The sequence below is a fragment of the Nothoprocta perdicaria genome, unplaced genomic scaffold (assembly GCF_003342845.1).
Source record: "Nothoprocta perdicaria isolate Ctin4 unplaced genomic scaffold, notPer1 scaffold_77, whole genome shotgun sequence".
NCBI classification, from domain to species: Eukaryota; Metazoa; Chordata; class Aves; order Tinamiformes; family Tinamidae; genus Nothoprocta; species Nothoprocta perdicaria.
Window position 1 is genome coordinate 562,765 of NW_020456054.1, and position 18,006 is coordinate 580,770.

The window sequence follows — 18,006 nt, forward strand, 5'->3', positions numbered from 1 at the left end:
CATTCTGCATAGACATGCAGTGCGGGTCTGCATAGACATGCAGCTGCTGATTCTGCCACAAGTATATGGTATAACTTTCATGAACACTTCTGCTCTTTCTTTCTCTACCTTAAAACAAGGAAAATAACTCACAGTTKGTATCACATTTATTTATGGTAAAAAATGCACTCAAATGCTATTCTTCAGGGAGCTGTACACGGTGCAGTCTTTTGGGATATTCCTAGTGTAACTTCTTCCTTACAAGAAAGCATACACAAGTGATCATTCATGGAAGGCAGTTACTGTAAAACTATTAMAAAAGGAAGAAATTTCATATCCAGACCTCAACAACATTCCCTTCTGCAGAAGTACCCAAGTTCAGCACTTTACATTGTGAATAATTTCTGCAGGTGACTGAGTCCAGTTTGCTACCCCCCAGCAGCTCATCTAGCTTCTGAAATTCTGTGTACAATAATTTCTCCCATTGTTTTCTCCAAACCTTCTCTTTCTTGTTCCTTACATCTTCTCATGCCATCTTCTTGAAGTGTTAATCGGCCCTTACATTTCACCTTACAATGGCCATTCTTCTAAGATTCTTGGTTGTAAGCAATCAGATATTTGTATTCACAGAAATGCTTGTAATTAGAGACAAAATCTCTCTCTACAATATAGTATGAMCATATAACACAAAGCAGAATAGCACAGAATTAGTACTTACTAGAGCTAACTTGTGTGACTAGGATATACATAACAGGTTGTTCAGAAGTRACTTGAATACCTCTACAAAACACCATTTTGCATCACATAGGCCGTCAGCTGGCAGGTCAGTGTTTGGAGTATGGTCACAACAAGGCAGAATGCTGTTGGCACCTTTTAATTTTTGAAACATTTGCAAATTCTCAGTAGAAATTTTCTCTAAATCCTGTGGTGTTGCTGTTGTGTCCTTTTGAACTTCCCAACCCAACAGTTCAACAAGATACTGATTTATTTGCACAGCTACAATATCACTTCCCCTTTTGTTTTGATAATCTCTTCTGTTTGTTTAGTTTATAAAATAAGTATTAACATTTGTCAGGCAGAAATTCTTGTAAATAGAATAGGCCCCAAGAGAGACACTTATTTTGTAGTCCGCAACAAATTCTGTTGCCTGTTCAATTTTTTCACTAACTGAGCAAATTTGGGCAAGTCRCTAAGTCTCTCTGATTCATTTTTGGGCACTGGGGGAATTCTTGTGGTAAGAAATACTCTACAGGGGTTTATATGCTTTGCTAAGATTTGCGRAACCTAACTTTAGAAGAGCTGAAAGTTTTGCACAAGTTACTCTGTCAATCAAAGTGAGGGGCTAGTAACTTCAGCTAGATAGCACAGCAGAGTAAAACTAATATGAACCAAGAAATAATTTGTATTCTGTGACAGTTGAAAACTCCGTTATCAGAATGTCAGGCAGTCTGGTGATACAGGCAGTGGAGATACCATCAGTGATGGTCTCCAAAGCTGTTTTGTGGTAGAGTCACTGACACCATCCCTGTCTCTTTGCTCTTACAGTATCGGTCAGGCCGGGATCCCCAGCGAGGCTCTGACAACGTCTCCAATAAGTCTTCGGACAGCGACGTGAGCGACGTCTCAGCTGTTTCAAGGACAAGCAGTGCTTCACGCTTCAGCAGCACCAGCTACATGTCCGTCCAGTCGGAGCGACCAAGAGGAAACAAGAAAATAAGGTGAGCTCAACACCAGCCATGGCCACCTTGTTTGAGTAACTGATCACATTTCAGGATCTGTATCTGCCTAAATTGAAACCTGTGGGAATTTGTGAAACACTGTTTCTTTTATACTTTTCTATATTGAATGCTGCTTTAATTCTCTATGCTATTTGTTTTGAGCAAAAAGTTTGTCATTTTGACTTATATTAACATGTAGGATCAAGAATGTCTTCTGTCAGCAGTCACTAGATGTGCTTAGATTTGCATTTTCTGAAAACAGGTTGATACTTAGTGTGGCAAAAAGTCAGTTTAACTTGCAACTTCTTGCCAGAAAGGTGAGAAACATCTTAATTCACTTTTTAAACTAGAGCTGCTCTGCTTTAGCAAAAGTCTTATTTAATATTTAAGCACAGATATATATCCACTGTGAATTAATTTTTGATAAGATGTCCACAGAGCATCTGTGAGCAAAACAGTCCCAACTTTCTTCATCTGCACCCTWTGTGCACTCAGAGGGACTTTGGATTCAGAATGAATGAGAGAGAATTTTAACCCATATGCATCTTGAAGAAAAAAAATTGATATMAGATCAAAATATTAATTCATAGAAATATATCCTTTCAAGAGAAATGATTCTGAAAAATGATTTACCCATCTCTCAGCTTWTGAGAGCACAGTTAGGACCAAATTGTGTGTCTTTTACAGTTATTTATGATTTTGTATATATGATGTATTGCTGTACAGTTCTTGTTCAAGGAAGGACTTAAAAAGTCTGTCCTAAGAAAAAGCTCCAAGTCAAAATTTATCTGGGTTAGGCCAGCATGCTTAAATTTATCACTGCATATTTCCCTTTTTTTTTTTTTTTTTTTACATATCCTTTCTTGTGAGTTCATGCATGCTCTTCTCTCTGAACCTAACTTTACTTTGTTCTTTTCTTTTTTCCTTTTGCATGCCTTGTTCTATTTTTGTTGGCTTCGGAAGGACAAGGGATATGGAGGGAAAAAAAGAGGGAGGGCTGGAAGGAGATGAACAAGATGAGGTGTTTGTTGAGGAGGAGGAAAAAGAGGAGGAGGAAAAGGCAAAGGAGCAAGAAATCAATGAAAAAGGGGAAGGGCAAGAGATAACAGACAACTGTGATAAGGAGGAAATCAAAGGATCAGGGCATGAGGAAAAGACTCAAGAGGATCAAGCTGAGGAAGGGAAAGAGGATGCCAGGTAAAATATATTTCTTTTTTTGTAGAGCTTTTCTTTTCCCTTTTGTACCTGGACCTTACTTTCCTTCTCTTTTTCCTTGCTTTGCATAGCGTGCTCTCTGTGTTCTCTGCAGCCTTTTATCTGCAACCATTAAACTTTCATATTTAAGCAAATCTCACTCCAAGTCCCACARACTACTTCTGCATACCAAGTGATGCAGCACAGTCAATTTACTCTTTATTATGCATGGAACCACACCATGTTATTTTTTAAATTGGTTTAGAATAGTTTGCATTTTACTATATAAACAATAGGAGTTGTAGGATACCTCTTTATGTTCCATATTTGAATTGTTATTTCAGGGAAGAAATCTTTTGTTGTGTGTATCTCATCCATCTCAAAACTATCTCTACTTTTCATTTCTTTTCATTTGTGGCAGTACTAAGGAAATGTTGGATTTTTTTTAATCCTCTTTGTGTAGATGATAAATATGCATATTGATTGACAATTTATATGGATAAGCAGAGTCTTTTTTTTTTCTCAGTGTGAATAATATCGTGGGTTGCTGTATTGTGGAAGGGTTATGTACCTGTGCTTCTGTATTGTGTCCAGAAACATTTCAGCACAATTGGCTCTGATTTTATCAGCTAATATTCTAGATTCACCATTTCAGGACTTTTGCTGTAAATGCACAACATCTTGTATTGCAAAATCTGCGCAATTCACATTATGAGAAATAYGATAGTCTTTCTTATTAGCAAAAAACGAGTTTGAGAATTTCTAAAGCCTTTTCATAGGATTCCTATGAAAACCTCTTCATCATGTAGGAATGGCAGAAAATCTCAGAAAAAAAACTTTCTTTTTATCTTCTAATATTGTAGTACCTATAGATAACTTATACCTTTAAACTGTGCTAATACAGACTTGGATAAGCAAAGGGCATTGTGCAGTATCAGAGAGACTGMATTCCACTTTCTTCCATTGCTACATATATGTGTGTGTACCTGCTTGTACATATGCACACACACATAAACACTTGCTTCTTTTATTTCTAACAAATAATTGCTCCCACAAAGTGATCTTCCTAAAAAGAGATGAACCAAAGCCAGTTCATCTGCGGTGAAATGGAGAAAAAAGAATTCTTGATGCAATTCTCAGAGTGATGTGAAAAAAAAAATCAAAATATGTAGTGTTCAGGCTGGGTTTGTATGGGGCAATGTAGCCATATTACCACTTTTGTATGTTGTGTCATCATTTCTGTACTCATGTGAGTGCACTTTAGAACCCACCAAAATCATCTCTTTATAGACAGCTGATTTTAAGACTGTCCTATATTTGTACTCCAGGGGCTTCTAAAGAATCCTTGTAGGAAAGTATATTTTGAAGACCTTTTTTTTTTTTCTGCAGGATCCCAGTAAGTTCCCAGATTGATGGGATCTGGAAGTCCTGTCTCCTGTAAAGAAGGACCTATTCACTCAGTTTAACCTTCAGATAAATATTGACCCTTAGAGAAAGAAAAGTCTTTGAGATGCAAATTCTTGTTCCCCGTTCCAGCTTACACCTTTGCCTTTGGGCTGTTCTCTGCCTTTGGGAATGCAGCAGAAGTCAGGAACTGTTTGCTAGGATGTGGCTGCTCTGCAGTGACTTTGTGTAAGATCTCTGCCACAATCATCAAAATCAGTCCCTTGCCGTCTCTGCCACTTTGCCCACTGGTATAAATGTTGTGTATAAAAAGAATAATTGCTCTGTAACGAGCTCCCTTTCAGTATGGTACAGTATATACTCATATTTTCAGTATTTTCTAAGCCGTCTTATGAAACTTTGTATATGAGCTCATCTGCATGTACAGGTGTAATTTTACTTTAGTCTTAGTGGAATTACAGAATATACTGCGTTAGCTTTTGGAGTCCTGGAATATAAAAACTTGATACATTTTCTAGACTGAAATAGCTRTAGAGAGAGATTTTGCTTTCCTTAAGCCTTGTAAAACTGAAAAATGGCATAGGGTTGATGTACAACCAACATACAGTGGTGTCCTTTTTTGGTAAGGCATGTTAGTCAACTCAAAGCATGAAGCAAGCTTTCCTGATGTAAGTTTTAAGTATTCCTTATGTACAGGTGCTTTGTGTCAGTGTTGCTAAGTATTTTGCTCGATTGGAAGACGTTATTAATTTCTTATTCAGCTTACATTTACTCTATTGTATAAGTAATTCCTTGATGATATCAGGGGCAAGAGATGTAGATCTCTCAGATCTAATGTATGAACAATCATAATTTTTAATCGCTAGAAATCTGTTTTTTGCAGACTAGAAGACTTTTTTAGAAATCTGACTAGCCTAAATCTGAACTTTTCATATTTTTTTGCTAGATATGAACTCAAAATATTAATTCTGATAATCATGATAGTTTTTGATGTCATATCAATACACAGTAACTGTAATCATGAACCTGGGTTTCATTGCCATAGACAATGCTCAAATACAAGTCTCAGAGGGAAATACAGAGGTCAGCAATACTGAATTGAAATTGGTGTTTCACTGTGAGGTGCTGAAGAAAGAGGTTGCCGTGCAGGCAGGAAAAGACTAGAAGGAGAGGAGTTCTGTAAACTACCAGTGCAGAGGGGATAATATTTTGATGTACTGTTGCTGAAGGTATGTTGGTCTTGGAAACAGCAGTAATAAAGCCTGATAGGACCCTGACAGTAATCTGAGAGGACAGAAAATGAGAATCTAGTAGAAATATGTTGAACAAATGACTAGAGAAAGAGAAAATTCAAGAGATGATGCACCAAAAGTTCCACAGGAACTTCAGAAAACCCTTCTTGACAGTGATGGTGCCAGAGCCCAGGGAGGTTGTGGAGTCTCCTTCTTTGGAGATCTTTAAAACCCGCTTGGACGCAGCSCTGTGSCMCGTGCYCTAGGTGASCCTRYGTGAGCAGGGGGGTTGGACTAGATGACCTCTGAGGTCCCTTCCAACCTTAAGCATTCTATGATTCTATGATTCTAGGCACTATGGAGGCTGAAGGAGGACAGCRTTTCAGAAAGAGATGGTTAATTAGTGCAAGGCAAGGGAAAGTACAGTGTATTTTCAAAATCCTGGATCATTAAAGACTTCATCTGAAGTAATTTCAGCTGAACGAAAAAGGTAGAAAGCTTGGAAACAGTCTGAAGTGGAACTGGAAAACAAAAGCTCAGCAGAACTATTCTAAACAAGAGGTTCAATTAGTGCAGGGATGGTAAAGAGAAAGGAGATCCAACAATAGTTGCAGAGCTGGGGAGAGCAAGAATAGAGCATCTGTTTTTACTTTGCAAAGGGATGTGTCAAAGCAGGCTTCCATTGCCTGACAAAAGAGCCAGTGGAGGGCAGGTGGCCAGGAGTAAGGAAAATGAGAGAGATGGGAGCAAGACAGATGAGAGCATGCAGTCACTTAGGCAAATGAGAGGAAGACACCCAGTGAGAAATTTCTGTATCCATGCCAGGCCAAAAAGAGGAGAAAAATGGGAAGAGAAGAATGGACAGATAGTACAAGAGGAGAATAGATCACATGTTTTGCTATATTGTGGAAAAAATAAATGCAATCCTGTGTGAGAAAAAAATAAGTGAAAGCTAAAAGAAGGATGAATATAATCGATTATAAGGAAGATGATAGAACTGAGGAAGGAGAGAATGAATTTGTAGTAAGAAAAATCATTTTTTCAGAGGAACTCCATGACACAAGAAGCAGCGAGGAGAACAATTTCAAACAAATGGTTTGTTCAGATACACAAATTGCTGTCTTCCTGCTGCAGTCCTTTATGCACTTCATGTCATTTCTTTTGTGGTTGGTAAAGATTCAGCCTAAGTTCCCTTCCCTTTTTAGTTCTTCTATATGTGAGTCAGTTGAAAATATTTAGAGAATTTAATTATATAGGTTTTGAAACAGATTCCTGATGACTGTTTCTTACATTTCCTTTATATTGTAACTTCAGCATTTCAGTTTTTATGAGACTTCCACACTGACTGCAGCTATTACAATTAAATGCAGCTTTTGCAAAGCTGGATGAGAAAGCAGGTCAATTCAGTATGAGCAAGCTCCTTAGTAGCAGYGGAGACCAGTAACATTCTGTGAAAACTTAAATTCTTTTAAAAGTATCAAAAAATGTGCAAGAGATAGCAAACATTATGTATCTGTTTTCAGCACACATGTGCTATTTGGTTTCTTAAAGCTATTCCAGATTAATTACAGTGGTTGCCCCAACTGCACTAATGATTGAAACACGTTATTAGTACCTAATCTTTCTAGCAAAATAGGACAGACCCCTTTTTTTGTATGGGAAAGTTGTAGCTGGGAACTCTTTCCCCACTGTGTGATCAGTCAAAGGAGCAGTACAGGGCAGACTGATAGATCCTGCAGTGACATCCTAGGACTGATGGATCTGTGCTTCCGCAGGTCACGCACACCACACACTTCAATGCAGCACAGCTAACTGGTAACTCCCTGGCCGTTCCCTAGGTGTCTGGAGGAACAAAATGACCTTGCAATTCATGGTATCAAGAGTTGCAYGCTGCTGGTAGAGGGTTTACCAGCTCTTTTCAGAAGTAGATCACAATATTCAGGCAACTGGAGAAAGAATGCGTGAATAAAAAAAGCATTAACTTTATTTTGTGTGTGCCCAACATAACTGTTTTATACATTTCTAATTATACAAGCAGAGAGCTGCTTACTGTTTACCAGCCTGGAATCTGAAATCCAAGTATCTAAAGCTATTTGCTGTTTTCAGGAAGACTTTGTTAGTTTTATTGGTTTTGTAAAGAGGTTGTCAGCAGTTCATGACAAATGCTTACCTCATTTAAAGCATGTCTTCAAAACATCTCTTTTTTTATGTAAATTTGTTAGCTTGTGTAAGTATTCCACACTGAGGCAGATCTTCAAGAACTGTAATAGCAATTGTGTCTATACAGCCAATAATTTGGCCATTACTCTTTTGCATTTACCCAAATGACTTACAGGAGAAGTATGTTTGGAAGTACATGTTAACAGGTGGAGAGTGAGAATACCTCATTTAGAACAGTTGGTATTTTTGATATATAGTGCCCAGCAGGAAGCCCTCCTTTTTTTTTTCCCCTTTTTTTGCCCCCCTTTTTTTTTTCTTTTCTTTTTTGACAATGACACATTGTCTTTTGCTTCAGTTTCTATGGAACTCCTGCACTCCACCTCTACTGACTGTCCCTGTGGTCCAGAAACACTGATGTGTATTCCTGTTACTAAAGGTTATCTGAAAACTCTGCACTGTTACTTTTTAGAAAACAGTGCATATGGAAAGCCCTTGAGACATGCAAGAAGAAGATCTGAACATGAAAAGTAATCAAACAAACATAAATTTTCTTCTCTCTACTTAATGAAAATATTTTTAAAATATAGGTACTGTTTTTTTTCCAGCATAGACACCTTGTTGGTATTTCTTGTTAGTAATATGAAAACAACTATGGGTTAGGCTCTTGTTTTTCAAAATTCTATTCAAGTCAGATGTTTTTGAGGCAGTTACTTGGAATTAATTGAGATGGTCCATCTACCCTAAAATATTTACAGTTATGACAGCTCTTTAGCCATACAAATTCAAGGCCACTAGGGTTAAACTTKATATTCTCAGCATTAAAATCTATTAAATCTCCAGTATTACCAGCTCGTCAGATCTGTCACTGGTACTGGTGGTAKGAAGGCAAAGGACTATAAGCCAGATAGAACTGAACATCTTCACAGAACACAAACCGCATCAAATCTAGGAAATGTAAGAGAAAGACTACCCAGATTTCAGTTGTTCAACACAGGACTGCTTTTTTACTCTCCTCAAAGAGCACCAGATCTTTAGGCATGGTGGGCACTAAGAAGACTGTCAGGAGTCGGGAAGTTTTGATTCATGACAGAGCAGCATGGTCACCTAATGAAACCATCTTTGCTTCTGTTAAAGGCAGTGGTGATTTCAAGCTTTCCTGGTTTGTTCTTATGAAAATTGTATTACGTAAACCTCAGCATCTTCTAAGCTGCCTTTTTTTTTTTTTTTTTTAAGAACTGTACATCTAATTGTGTTTCTGACAAAAAAAGGAGTATTTATGGCAGACATCAATCAGAATAGCAGTTGAAGGCACAATAGGTTGAGAAGTGATGTGAGGTCTCAGAAGTGTTAGAAACTTTTTATATTTATCTGAATTTCAACAACCTAGTAGCAGAAAAGGACCTTTGAAGCCTCTTTTTCTCTGGGAGAAGAATTTCACAACTTTGTTTTCCTACAGCTGTGAAAGATACATTGCCAGACCCATCTGGCATCATGCTCTAGGTGTCCCTGCCGGAGCAGGAGAGTTGGGCTAGATGATCTCTAGAGGTCTCTTCCAACCTTAACCATTCTGTGATTCTGTGATCTGCCAAGTATGTTATGTTAACTAAAGGTCACGGACTCAGTGTTGGCCTTATTTTTACTTATTGAATACATATTATAAGTTGAGGCTTCCAGGAGGTATCACTGACTGTCTGTCTGATTTTAAGGTGATTTGCCAATGTTAATTGGGCMTTCTGGAGTTCAGTACTCTCACTGTGTCAGTGTGGTGCTCTTACTCATCTTGAGAAGCTGCAGCAGCCAAAGCTAATGGTGAATGTGTCCATAAAAGCCATAAAGCACCACTTAAACAAGCAAGGAGATACTTCATCATGTGGACCCGTTAGTTCCCGAGGAGGGAGCTCTGCACTCACCACACCAGAAAAACAATTCGAGTTCAGAAAGATACAAGTCAAATTTTCTCACAACCCTTTCCTTTTATGATGGTCTTTAGTTTCCTTTATGCCTTTCTAGTGTCCCCCACAAGAGGCCCAAAGTGACTCAAAGGCATTTTGTCCAAGTGACAGGAGTCAGACAGGTGAGATGATTATGATGTCCCAGATAATGTCATTTTGGTTGAGGTAATTATGGCTTCAGATGTCTTGCTCATGTCCATTTAGCTCATGGTCCTAGAAGGTCAATTCAAAGGGAATCTTTAGTTTTGTGAGATGTTAGCAGTGCCTATTCTGAGCGTGAATTTTCCTTTTTTTTTTTTTTTTTTTTTTTTGAATCCTCAAGTAACTTGGATTTACAAGTAACGGAGGAAATATCACCATTCCTGTATTGTTTAGACCTAACATATCAGCAGTATGAAAGACAAGGGGCCTGAGTAGCATCACTTTGTACAATGATCAAAAGAATCCATTTTTTGACAAGTGAAATATATGATGATATAGTGAAATCCATATTGACTACAGCAGTCAAATTAAACAAAGTCTTTTCAGGGCATCTAGTTTTTCTGTGTTTTATGTTACTTTCCCCTTAATGTAGTCTAATTAGTGCTGGTTATCCAGTTCCTATGAGATTGTATTCAGAAGATTTCTAGCTGTCAATGTTTGCTAAATAAAGCCTTTTCCTTATAGATAATTTCAGTTTCATAAATAAAGATGACAAATTTTGGCAAACCCCAAAGCAATATGTTATTTCTCTAATCTCCATATATTTTTGAGAGTTTATACCTTCAAATTTTATTTTTTSTCACTTTTCAGGCTTGATTTTACATGATTTCTGTGGTAGTTTTAGGTTTGGGGTGTATGTTAGTTTTAAGGTTTGCTTTATGGCTTGCTTTCTATTTCAGAAAGCTTTTGTTAAATTCTTCAGGGAATAAACCTGACCGACATGAAGCAAGCTTGCAGCATAGTTGCATTTTGTGATTTAGTTGGCATCATTAATACTTAAAGCAGAATGATCTCTCTCTGACTTTTTTTTCTCAGGGAAGACTGTAATTCATATTTTTTAGTTTTAAATCAGCAGGTTAACCTACTAGTCAGGGTGCAGGTGCTTTTTTGCCACAGTTCTTTAAAGAAAATACTCAGCCCCTAAACTCGGAAGTTGTGGATGATATTCCTCAAGAAACCTTTATTTAGAATTCTGTTTCCTTAGTGCCAAGCTTTCAGAGCTCACCTAAACTGCTTGTGTTTTATGTATATATATCCAACCAAAATGAGAAATGAAAGGCACCTTAGCTATCATTCTTTCTAGGTTTCTTTTGAAGTCAAGCATATGTTAAATGTTTGCTTTAGTTCAGTGTATCAAAGGAAGAGATTTCTGCATGGAGTAATTTCTGCTAAAAGAGTAGTAAAGTTTTTCATTGAAGCTGAAAACTTCAAAGTTTGTTTGGAGTAGATGAACATGAATATAGTATTTTTCTTGACCGATAATTTTAATTTAATTTAAATTAAAAACTTGTTATAAAATATATCTTTGAATAAAAACAATGTCTGTTTGTTCTTTGTGAGATAGCAAGAACTTTTATTAAAAACGTGTGCAGTGCTGCAAAAAATTCAGCTGCTAGTCTTTTTGGAAACAATTGTCTATTAAAATGTTTCTAGGCATGATACAGAAAAAGCTATGCATCTATTAGCTGGCAAAATGCAGTGAACAGGAATATCCAGAGCTGGATATGTAAATGAGTAGGGAAGATCCGATTTAAGTCACCTTATGTACAATAACTGGTAACGTATTTTTGTTTTATGATTAAAGATACCTTTAAAACAATTATTTTCTTATTGTAGAAATAGGGTACTTTTGTTTTCAGGTGTGCACATGTCATTTCTCTGAAAAGTAAAATATATAACAAAGTACACTATCTTGACTTATTCAGTAATTAATTTCTCATGAAAAAGATCAATAGTCCCTCATTAGACCAATCTRTTAAAAAGATTTAGTAATTACAAGCTCAGTTGTTTTCCACCAACTTTCTTATGATTTCAATAAAACAAACCTAACTTAAAATCAGTCTACTAACTGACTAGCTTTAGTCAGTTAGTAAATATTTATACTACAATATAAATATTTATATTACAATATAAAAATTTATATTACAATGTAAATATTTATGTTACAAATGAGTTAATAGAATAATTTTTGGCYGAGAGACTCTCAGGAGACTTAGTCATTATAATTTCAACCTGTAGTGTCTCTCTGTAATGCAGATTGGGAGATGAGTAAATGCATTGGCCAGAAGCACTGGTCATATCGAAATGTTATTTCCTACATCACATCTGTCCCCATAATGCTATTTATGTTATTTTTTTCACCAAATCAATAAAATGAATAAAGAAGGCTTTTAAGAAGTAGCATTAACATTCCTTTCCTGCTGATTAAAAGCTGTAAACGAAATTCTCGGTAGTCCWCAATCTCACAAGTGTTAGGTATAAGAAAGTAGTTAAACTCCTTTCCCTGGGACATCACAGTAAATCACTGAACTCCTCATTTTGTGAAGTGCAAGTTCACAAAACTTTATTTCAGTTAGGGATCACTTACCAGAGAAATAAGGTAAACAATACTGAATTTATACTAGGGAAAAAAAAGGAAACCTGAAAAATTCCTCRAAAGATCAGTGTCTTCTGATCTGATCAAAAGATCTGATTGTCTTTGATACATATAATTCAGGCACAGAAGCAAAATGATATGCTCTCATTTCCAGTTCAGCAGTAAGGAAGACTGAAAAAAACAAACAAATAAAAAGATGTAAATAAATAAATAAATCCTCAAAAATCACTTTAACAAAACAAAACTGATATCTTCATATTTAAATACTAAGAATGATTGGCAAAGTAGCTGTGTTAGATAATATTTTTAGTGAAGTACCTTYATTGCTAGTTTAAAAACCAAAAAATTGAGATGATAATAACATTTTTATTTATTCTTGTGGAATAAAGTGGCATGTGATTTGTTAGAAGTTATGCAGTCACTGAGTGTATAATGAAGTGCTATGTACTGTGCTGCTTTCTGCCACAGACTGGCACAGTTCAGGGCTAGGGTCTGATTTATTTTAAAAGCAATTTTTGCATAATACTAGCAGTACTTTATTCCAAAAAAAAACTCTTACAGGTGTGATGTCAACTTACAAGATTAGTAAAGAGAGAGGAAGAGGCTTTTTACAGCCACATATCTGTCTTGAAAGTGTATTAGTGAGGAGAATCAATGAAGGAAGAGCAATGAAGGGTGGATTGCGGTATTATTTTAGCAAACGAGATAGAGAAAGGAGAAATTCTCTCTACAAGAGTCCATTTTTTTTTAATAATTTAAAAAGAGAAAAAATGTGGCAGTGACAGAGGATGCCTGAGAGATCACGATCTGTGTTTGTTAAATGACTATACTTAGTAAGAAAAGATTTTTGTTACATTTTCTTATATACACATCCACACATTGAGAAGTTTCTATCTGGAATGCAAGGTATATGGTGTAATGTCTTTGTCTTTGATTCCAATTTGAAAATATTCTTTCTCTTAGATTTAGGTTATAATGCCTTTTTGTCTAATTTTTTTGTATCTTGTCTTTGGAGAATGACTGAATCAGTTGAYTTACCTAGTTTTAGTTCACTCTTTCATAATAGCATTATGAAATATTATGCCTGTTGGATTACTTAATGTACAGAAAAATAGGGGTAGTACTTCCTTGTTCAACAGCATATGTTGCATGCGAAAATCTTAATAAGGTTCTTCAACATGTCAGACTTCATAATTGCTATTTATAGCAATGACAGCTTTTCAGGGTAAGTGACTGTAATTCCTCCATCCCTATTCTGGTTGGTTTGTCACATACTGTAAATCTCAGCAGACACCCTAGAGAATAAGGGTTCCCAGGTGTACTTCTTGTTTGTTTATGTTTTGTTTTGTTTTTCCAATCTCAATGAAATATTCCCGAGGAAATTTGGCATTTGCTATAAATCAGCCAGTTTCTATAGGAAAGTTTCTGTTTCCCAAGGCAAGAATAAGACCAACTAAGTGAGATACCATCCGAGATGTACAAAGTGTTAAAAGACAGCCAAAGACTGCAAGTTCTTTAGCTACAGAGAGAGAAGGACATTCTCCAATTGGTAGATATAAAACAAGGAGGATTTAATGTGCCTGTAGGTGCACTCATGGAAAGCATGACATCAGCCAAGAATATTTTCTACCGATTAATTCCATATAAGTAATTTCTGTAAGCCCATTAAAAATGTCCTTTTGAAGCAAAAATAAGCCAGTCAGATATTGTGAGAGTTATAACAGTGAAGTTTCTGATTGTTGTTTTTTATTTGCAAAAATCAACCACTCTGTACTGATCCACTGATTAAACAAAGTTTTTACAAGGAACCTATTTGTCTAGGTTCTGGAGTGTTTGTCCATGCTGGAAGTCCACCTTACATGGTACAAGGGCTCCCAGCCACACTGATGCATATCAAGTGGCTTTGAGGCAGTTTTCCTGCCTTCAGAGGTGCCTTTCTTTTGCATTGTGAAATCTGCCCTGTAGTTAAAGGACTTAGCCCAAACCACATGGGCTGTCTGTCATCTTCCTTCTTAGTCACGTATCAAGAAAATGGTTTATTTAAAGCAGGTGATACCAAGACTAAATGAAAGATCTTTTCATGAGGATTTCCTTAGGCACTCTGCAGTATTTGCTTCTGGCTGGTGAATCCAGAAGGGATCTTTCTGTAATTTGGCACAAATATTGACAAAACCYGAGGGAAGAACCAGGTTGTTTCTGATTACCATCTATAGTAGGAGTCAATAAAACTTGGAGAGCAAGTACAGATGATTCCAGAGAAAAAGTGCACTTCTGTGTTGGAAACAAATGGGTCTTGCCAAAGAGGTTTTGAACATTAATGCCTTTAAAGAAATCAGAAATATAATATTGCATTTTCCATAAAGCAATAGATAACTAGCAATTTTGTGGTCTTGACTGTTTTTTCTTAGAAGCAGTAGGTGACAACTTATGATCTATGATCTTATGATTGGCCTGAACAACTACAGAATATAGAATATAGATATAGAGTCTATATCTATGGAATGTAGAATTCAAGACTGATCTGATATTCCTACTTTCATTAAGAAATTAAAGGCTATGTCCATGCTAATAGACAGGTCCAGTCTTAAGCACTGTCTTTGATCATCTATACTGTTCAAACTGTTTACATATTTCTTGGCCCACTTTTGTGCAGGACTTTTGGCATTCCCAAATAATGCCAGGCACAGTTCAGGACATAACATGAGTAATGGACTATTTCCAGTAGGCAGCAGCTCTGAGGAAAGCCTGTTTTTGGGAGAGCATAAATTAGGTGTGTGGAGGCAAGTTCTCAGGGTCAGAGCATAGGCCTATTTTTTTTTTTTTTTTTACTATTCTAGATGTGGTATAGGGCTCTTGGCAGTGACTTGGCTCAGTGGCAATATGCCAAAGTGCATGAAGTACTTCAGTGTGGTAAAGTCACGTTAGACTTAGGAAATGGGAGCTTTCTTCTCAGTACAAGTTCTATGAGAGAAAAAAATCTCTGTTTTCACTGCTATGACCTCTGCTAAAGTTTAATATAATTTATAAAACAATATGACAGAAACCTACTTATTTTCTGATATAATTCTTGAAAAATGTACTAGTGGAATAGTTTTTTGCTGCAAGCAGTAAAAATCATGTCCACCTATGATGTAAGAATTAAATCTCATGTGAAATATTAGAAACTGAATAAAGTTTCACGACAAACTTTCCCTAAAGGGAATCTATCTCCAAGGATCTGTTTTCAAAAACAGTTCAAAACAGAGAATTAAATAGCTCTATTTTTCTACTCATATCAAATTTGAATGCAGCTGATTAAAAGTTATTGAAAAGAAGAGGACCTGACATGACAACACATTCATATTATGACATTCCATTAGGAAACAAGAGTAAAAATAGCATTGATCGTTAAAGGACTATAATTTTGTTCTTAGAGGAATTGAAGAATATTGAAGATAGAAGCTCCTCTTGACACTGACTTCCTAGCTCTCTCTGGTTGTTACAAGCAGGATAGTGTTGAAACTGAGAATTACTTTCTGTAGCAACTGCTTTCAAAGAAGCAATACCCAAAGGTGTTAGTTTAAAGGAAAATATAGCATGTGATATAATCATCTTACCAATGAGTTGTCATAGTGTTAAAAGGCCACAGAAATAGAGATCTCTCTTTTTTTTTTCATTCTGTACCTTTCTGTTTACCCACATTTTGTCCCACTCTTTTCTCAGCGTTAAATTTACCAATGTGCATCAATATACATTAGCAYGCAATAAGAAGGAAGGATGAAAAAGGGTATGAACAGAACTTCTTGGTTACCACAGATTCTGAATCTTTTTTATTATCTGTCCAATTAAGGACATTAAGGCTGTCTATCTCTCAACTTTGTTCTGTGATTGTCCAGCTGTTGATACTAACTCAAATTTTCCCTACTAAATTCCTTAGGAAGAACACCCAGTATTTTTTTTTTTTAACATCATGCATAATGTCTCCTTACTGGATGAACCAGCTCCTGTATTCTCCTCTATTCATGCTCCAAGCATATTTTCTCCTCATGCAAATGGAGCAAAAATGAAAGGGCAAAAAATATTACAAGATAATGCTCAACTGTCTTAAAGAGTTGGATTATTATTCCAAATCAGATGCCTCATCTCACATCCTCTAGAATCAGATGAAAAAGTGACTTTGCTTTTGAGGGCCGTATATTAATTCGTTGGATAATTTTTATCAAGAGCACATTTATTGTAAAATTCCATAAAGAAGCAACAGAAATTTCCTTTTCTGAAATAAATTTAAACCATTATAAGCCATTTTTCCAGACATATCACATGACAGGGCAAAATCTGCATGAGTACTGCTATCCTTGCTTCAGACTTTCATTTCTGTGCAAAGAAAAAGTCTCTTAACCTGGAGCATTGGGAGATTGGGGACTGGGTCCACTGTGTGTCAGCCTGCCCACAATTTTACCTTCTGTCTAATGACTTGAAAACTGTGTTCTTAGATTTCTGTGTCCTGGGCTGTTGTATCCTCACTATTGCCTTTGTGTACAGTGTCCTTTTGATCTGCTGTCATTAAAGCATTTTGTTTACTGGTACATTTATGAAGTGTCTTGCCTGTTTAAATAAATAGATAAGTAACATTTTTTAGATGTCAGCACCATTAACAGAAGAAATTATCATTAAACAAATGTCTTGTCGTAAGAGCTAAAAGCTGGGGTGGTGATAAACAACAGGAAGCACTTTCAGCATTTCAGTAGTTCTGTTTCTGCCGTGACAATTAATATGTATTGGCAATAACGTATTTAGGGGGATGGCAAATGTCCCCTTTTAGGGGGATGGCAAATGTCCAACATCACTATATTGCTCAATAGAAAGAAAGTGTGGATAAGGGTAAAAATTTGATACTATGATAGATGATTCTCAAGAAAAAAAGAGACATATAAAGAAATGGGGATAATTATAGCTTAGATAAGCTTTGTACTGAARAAAATTTTCTTTTCACTTGACCTATTCTTACCCTATTCTCAGAGTTTTCTTAATAACCATGCACTATTGTGACTGCAGAAAGGTCGTCAGAACAATATAGGAGAGGCAGGAGGTGCCTTTGTTTTAACTTAGTGAATATATGGAAAGGCATGGAAAATGCTTCTTATATCAGCCATTGACTATTTACATATATATAAGCTATTATAATGAGATATCAATGCAGCATAATACTTTCTTAGTAACAAAGCAGAGTCTGATCAGGTAAAAATTCACATGTATCTATTATTCCTCCCTGTTGGGTTTCTGTACCTCTGGTTTCCTGTAGGAAAAAAAWWAWTWAAAAAAAAATTAAAAAGGCAGCACTGCCTTTTTAAGTGACATTTTTGTCGCTCTAAGTGACATTTTTGGCRCTTTATCTGCTTTGTTTTTCTTGCCTGGTGCAGGCAATCTTTACTCAAGCCATTTTCAGAATCTAGGGGAATAAATATTTGTGATTTGATAAGCAAAATATAGAAGAGCAACACTGAAATCATTAAGAATAGAATAAAAATGTATATGAACATCCTGATCTTTTTGTATATAATTTAAAAGAAATTTTACATTATAGTACTTGAATAAATCAAATAACTGATATGTTTTTGCTAGTAATGAATAAGTAAGAGCTCACTATTTAAAACAAAATTTGAATGAGTCAGGTCTATGTTTACAGGAGACCAAGCAAGAACCCAACAATTAAATTTGTTCCTGTTTACCTCTAAGAAAACAACCCCTACCTGTGTGAATTAGCTGCTTTTACCCTCCAGTGTCCCAAAACCTTCCATCTGAAACCTGTC

General features: G+C 36.1%; 1 protein-coding gene across 13 annotated transcripts in view; it reads left to right on the top strand.

Moving 5' to 3' along the window:
• The window catches only part of RIMS2 (regulating synaptic membrane exocytosis 2), a 340,555-nt gene that overhangs the window by 272,486 nt on the left and 50,063 nt on the right, over positions 1–18,006 (top strand). For all 13 annotated transcript variants that reach the window (XM_026051612.1, XM_026051613.1, XM_026051614.1 and 10 more), the window contains one exon: positions 1,525–1,697. In XM_026051612.1, the coding sequence (XP_025907397.1) occupies positions 1,525–1,697 (173 nt within the window). The remainder of the gene's footprint in view (positions 1–1,524; positions 1,698–18,006) is intronic.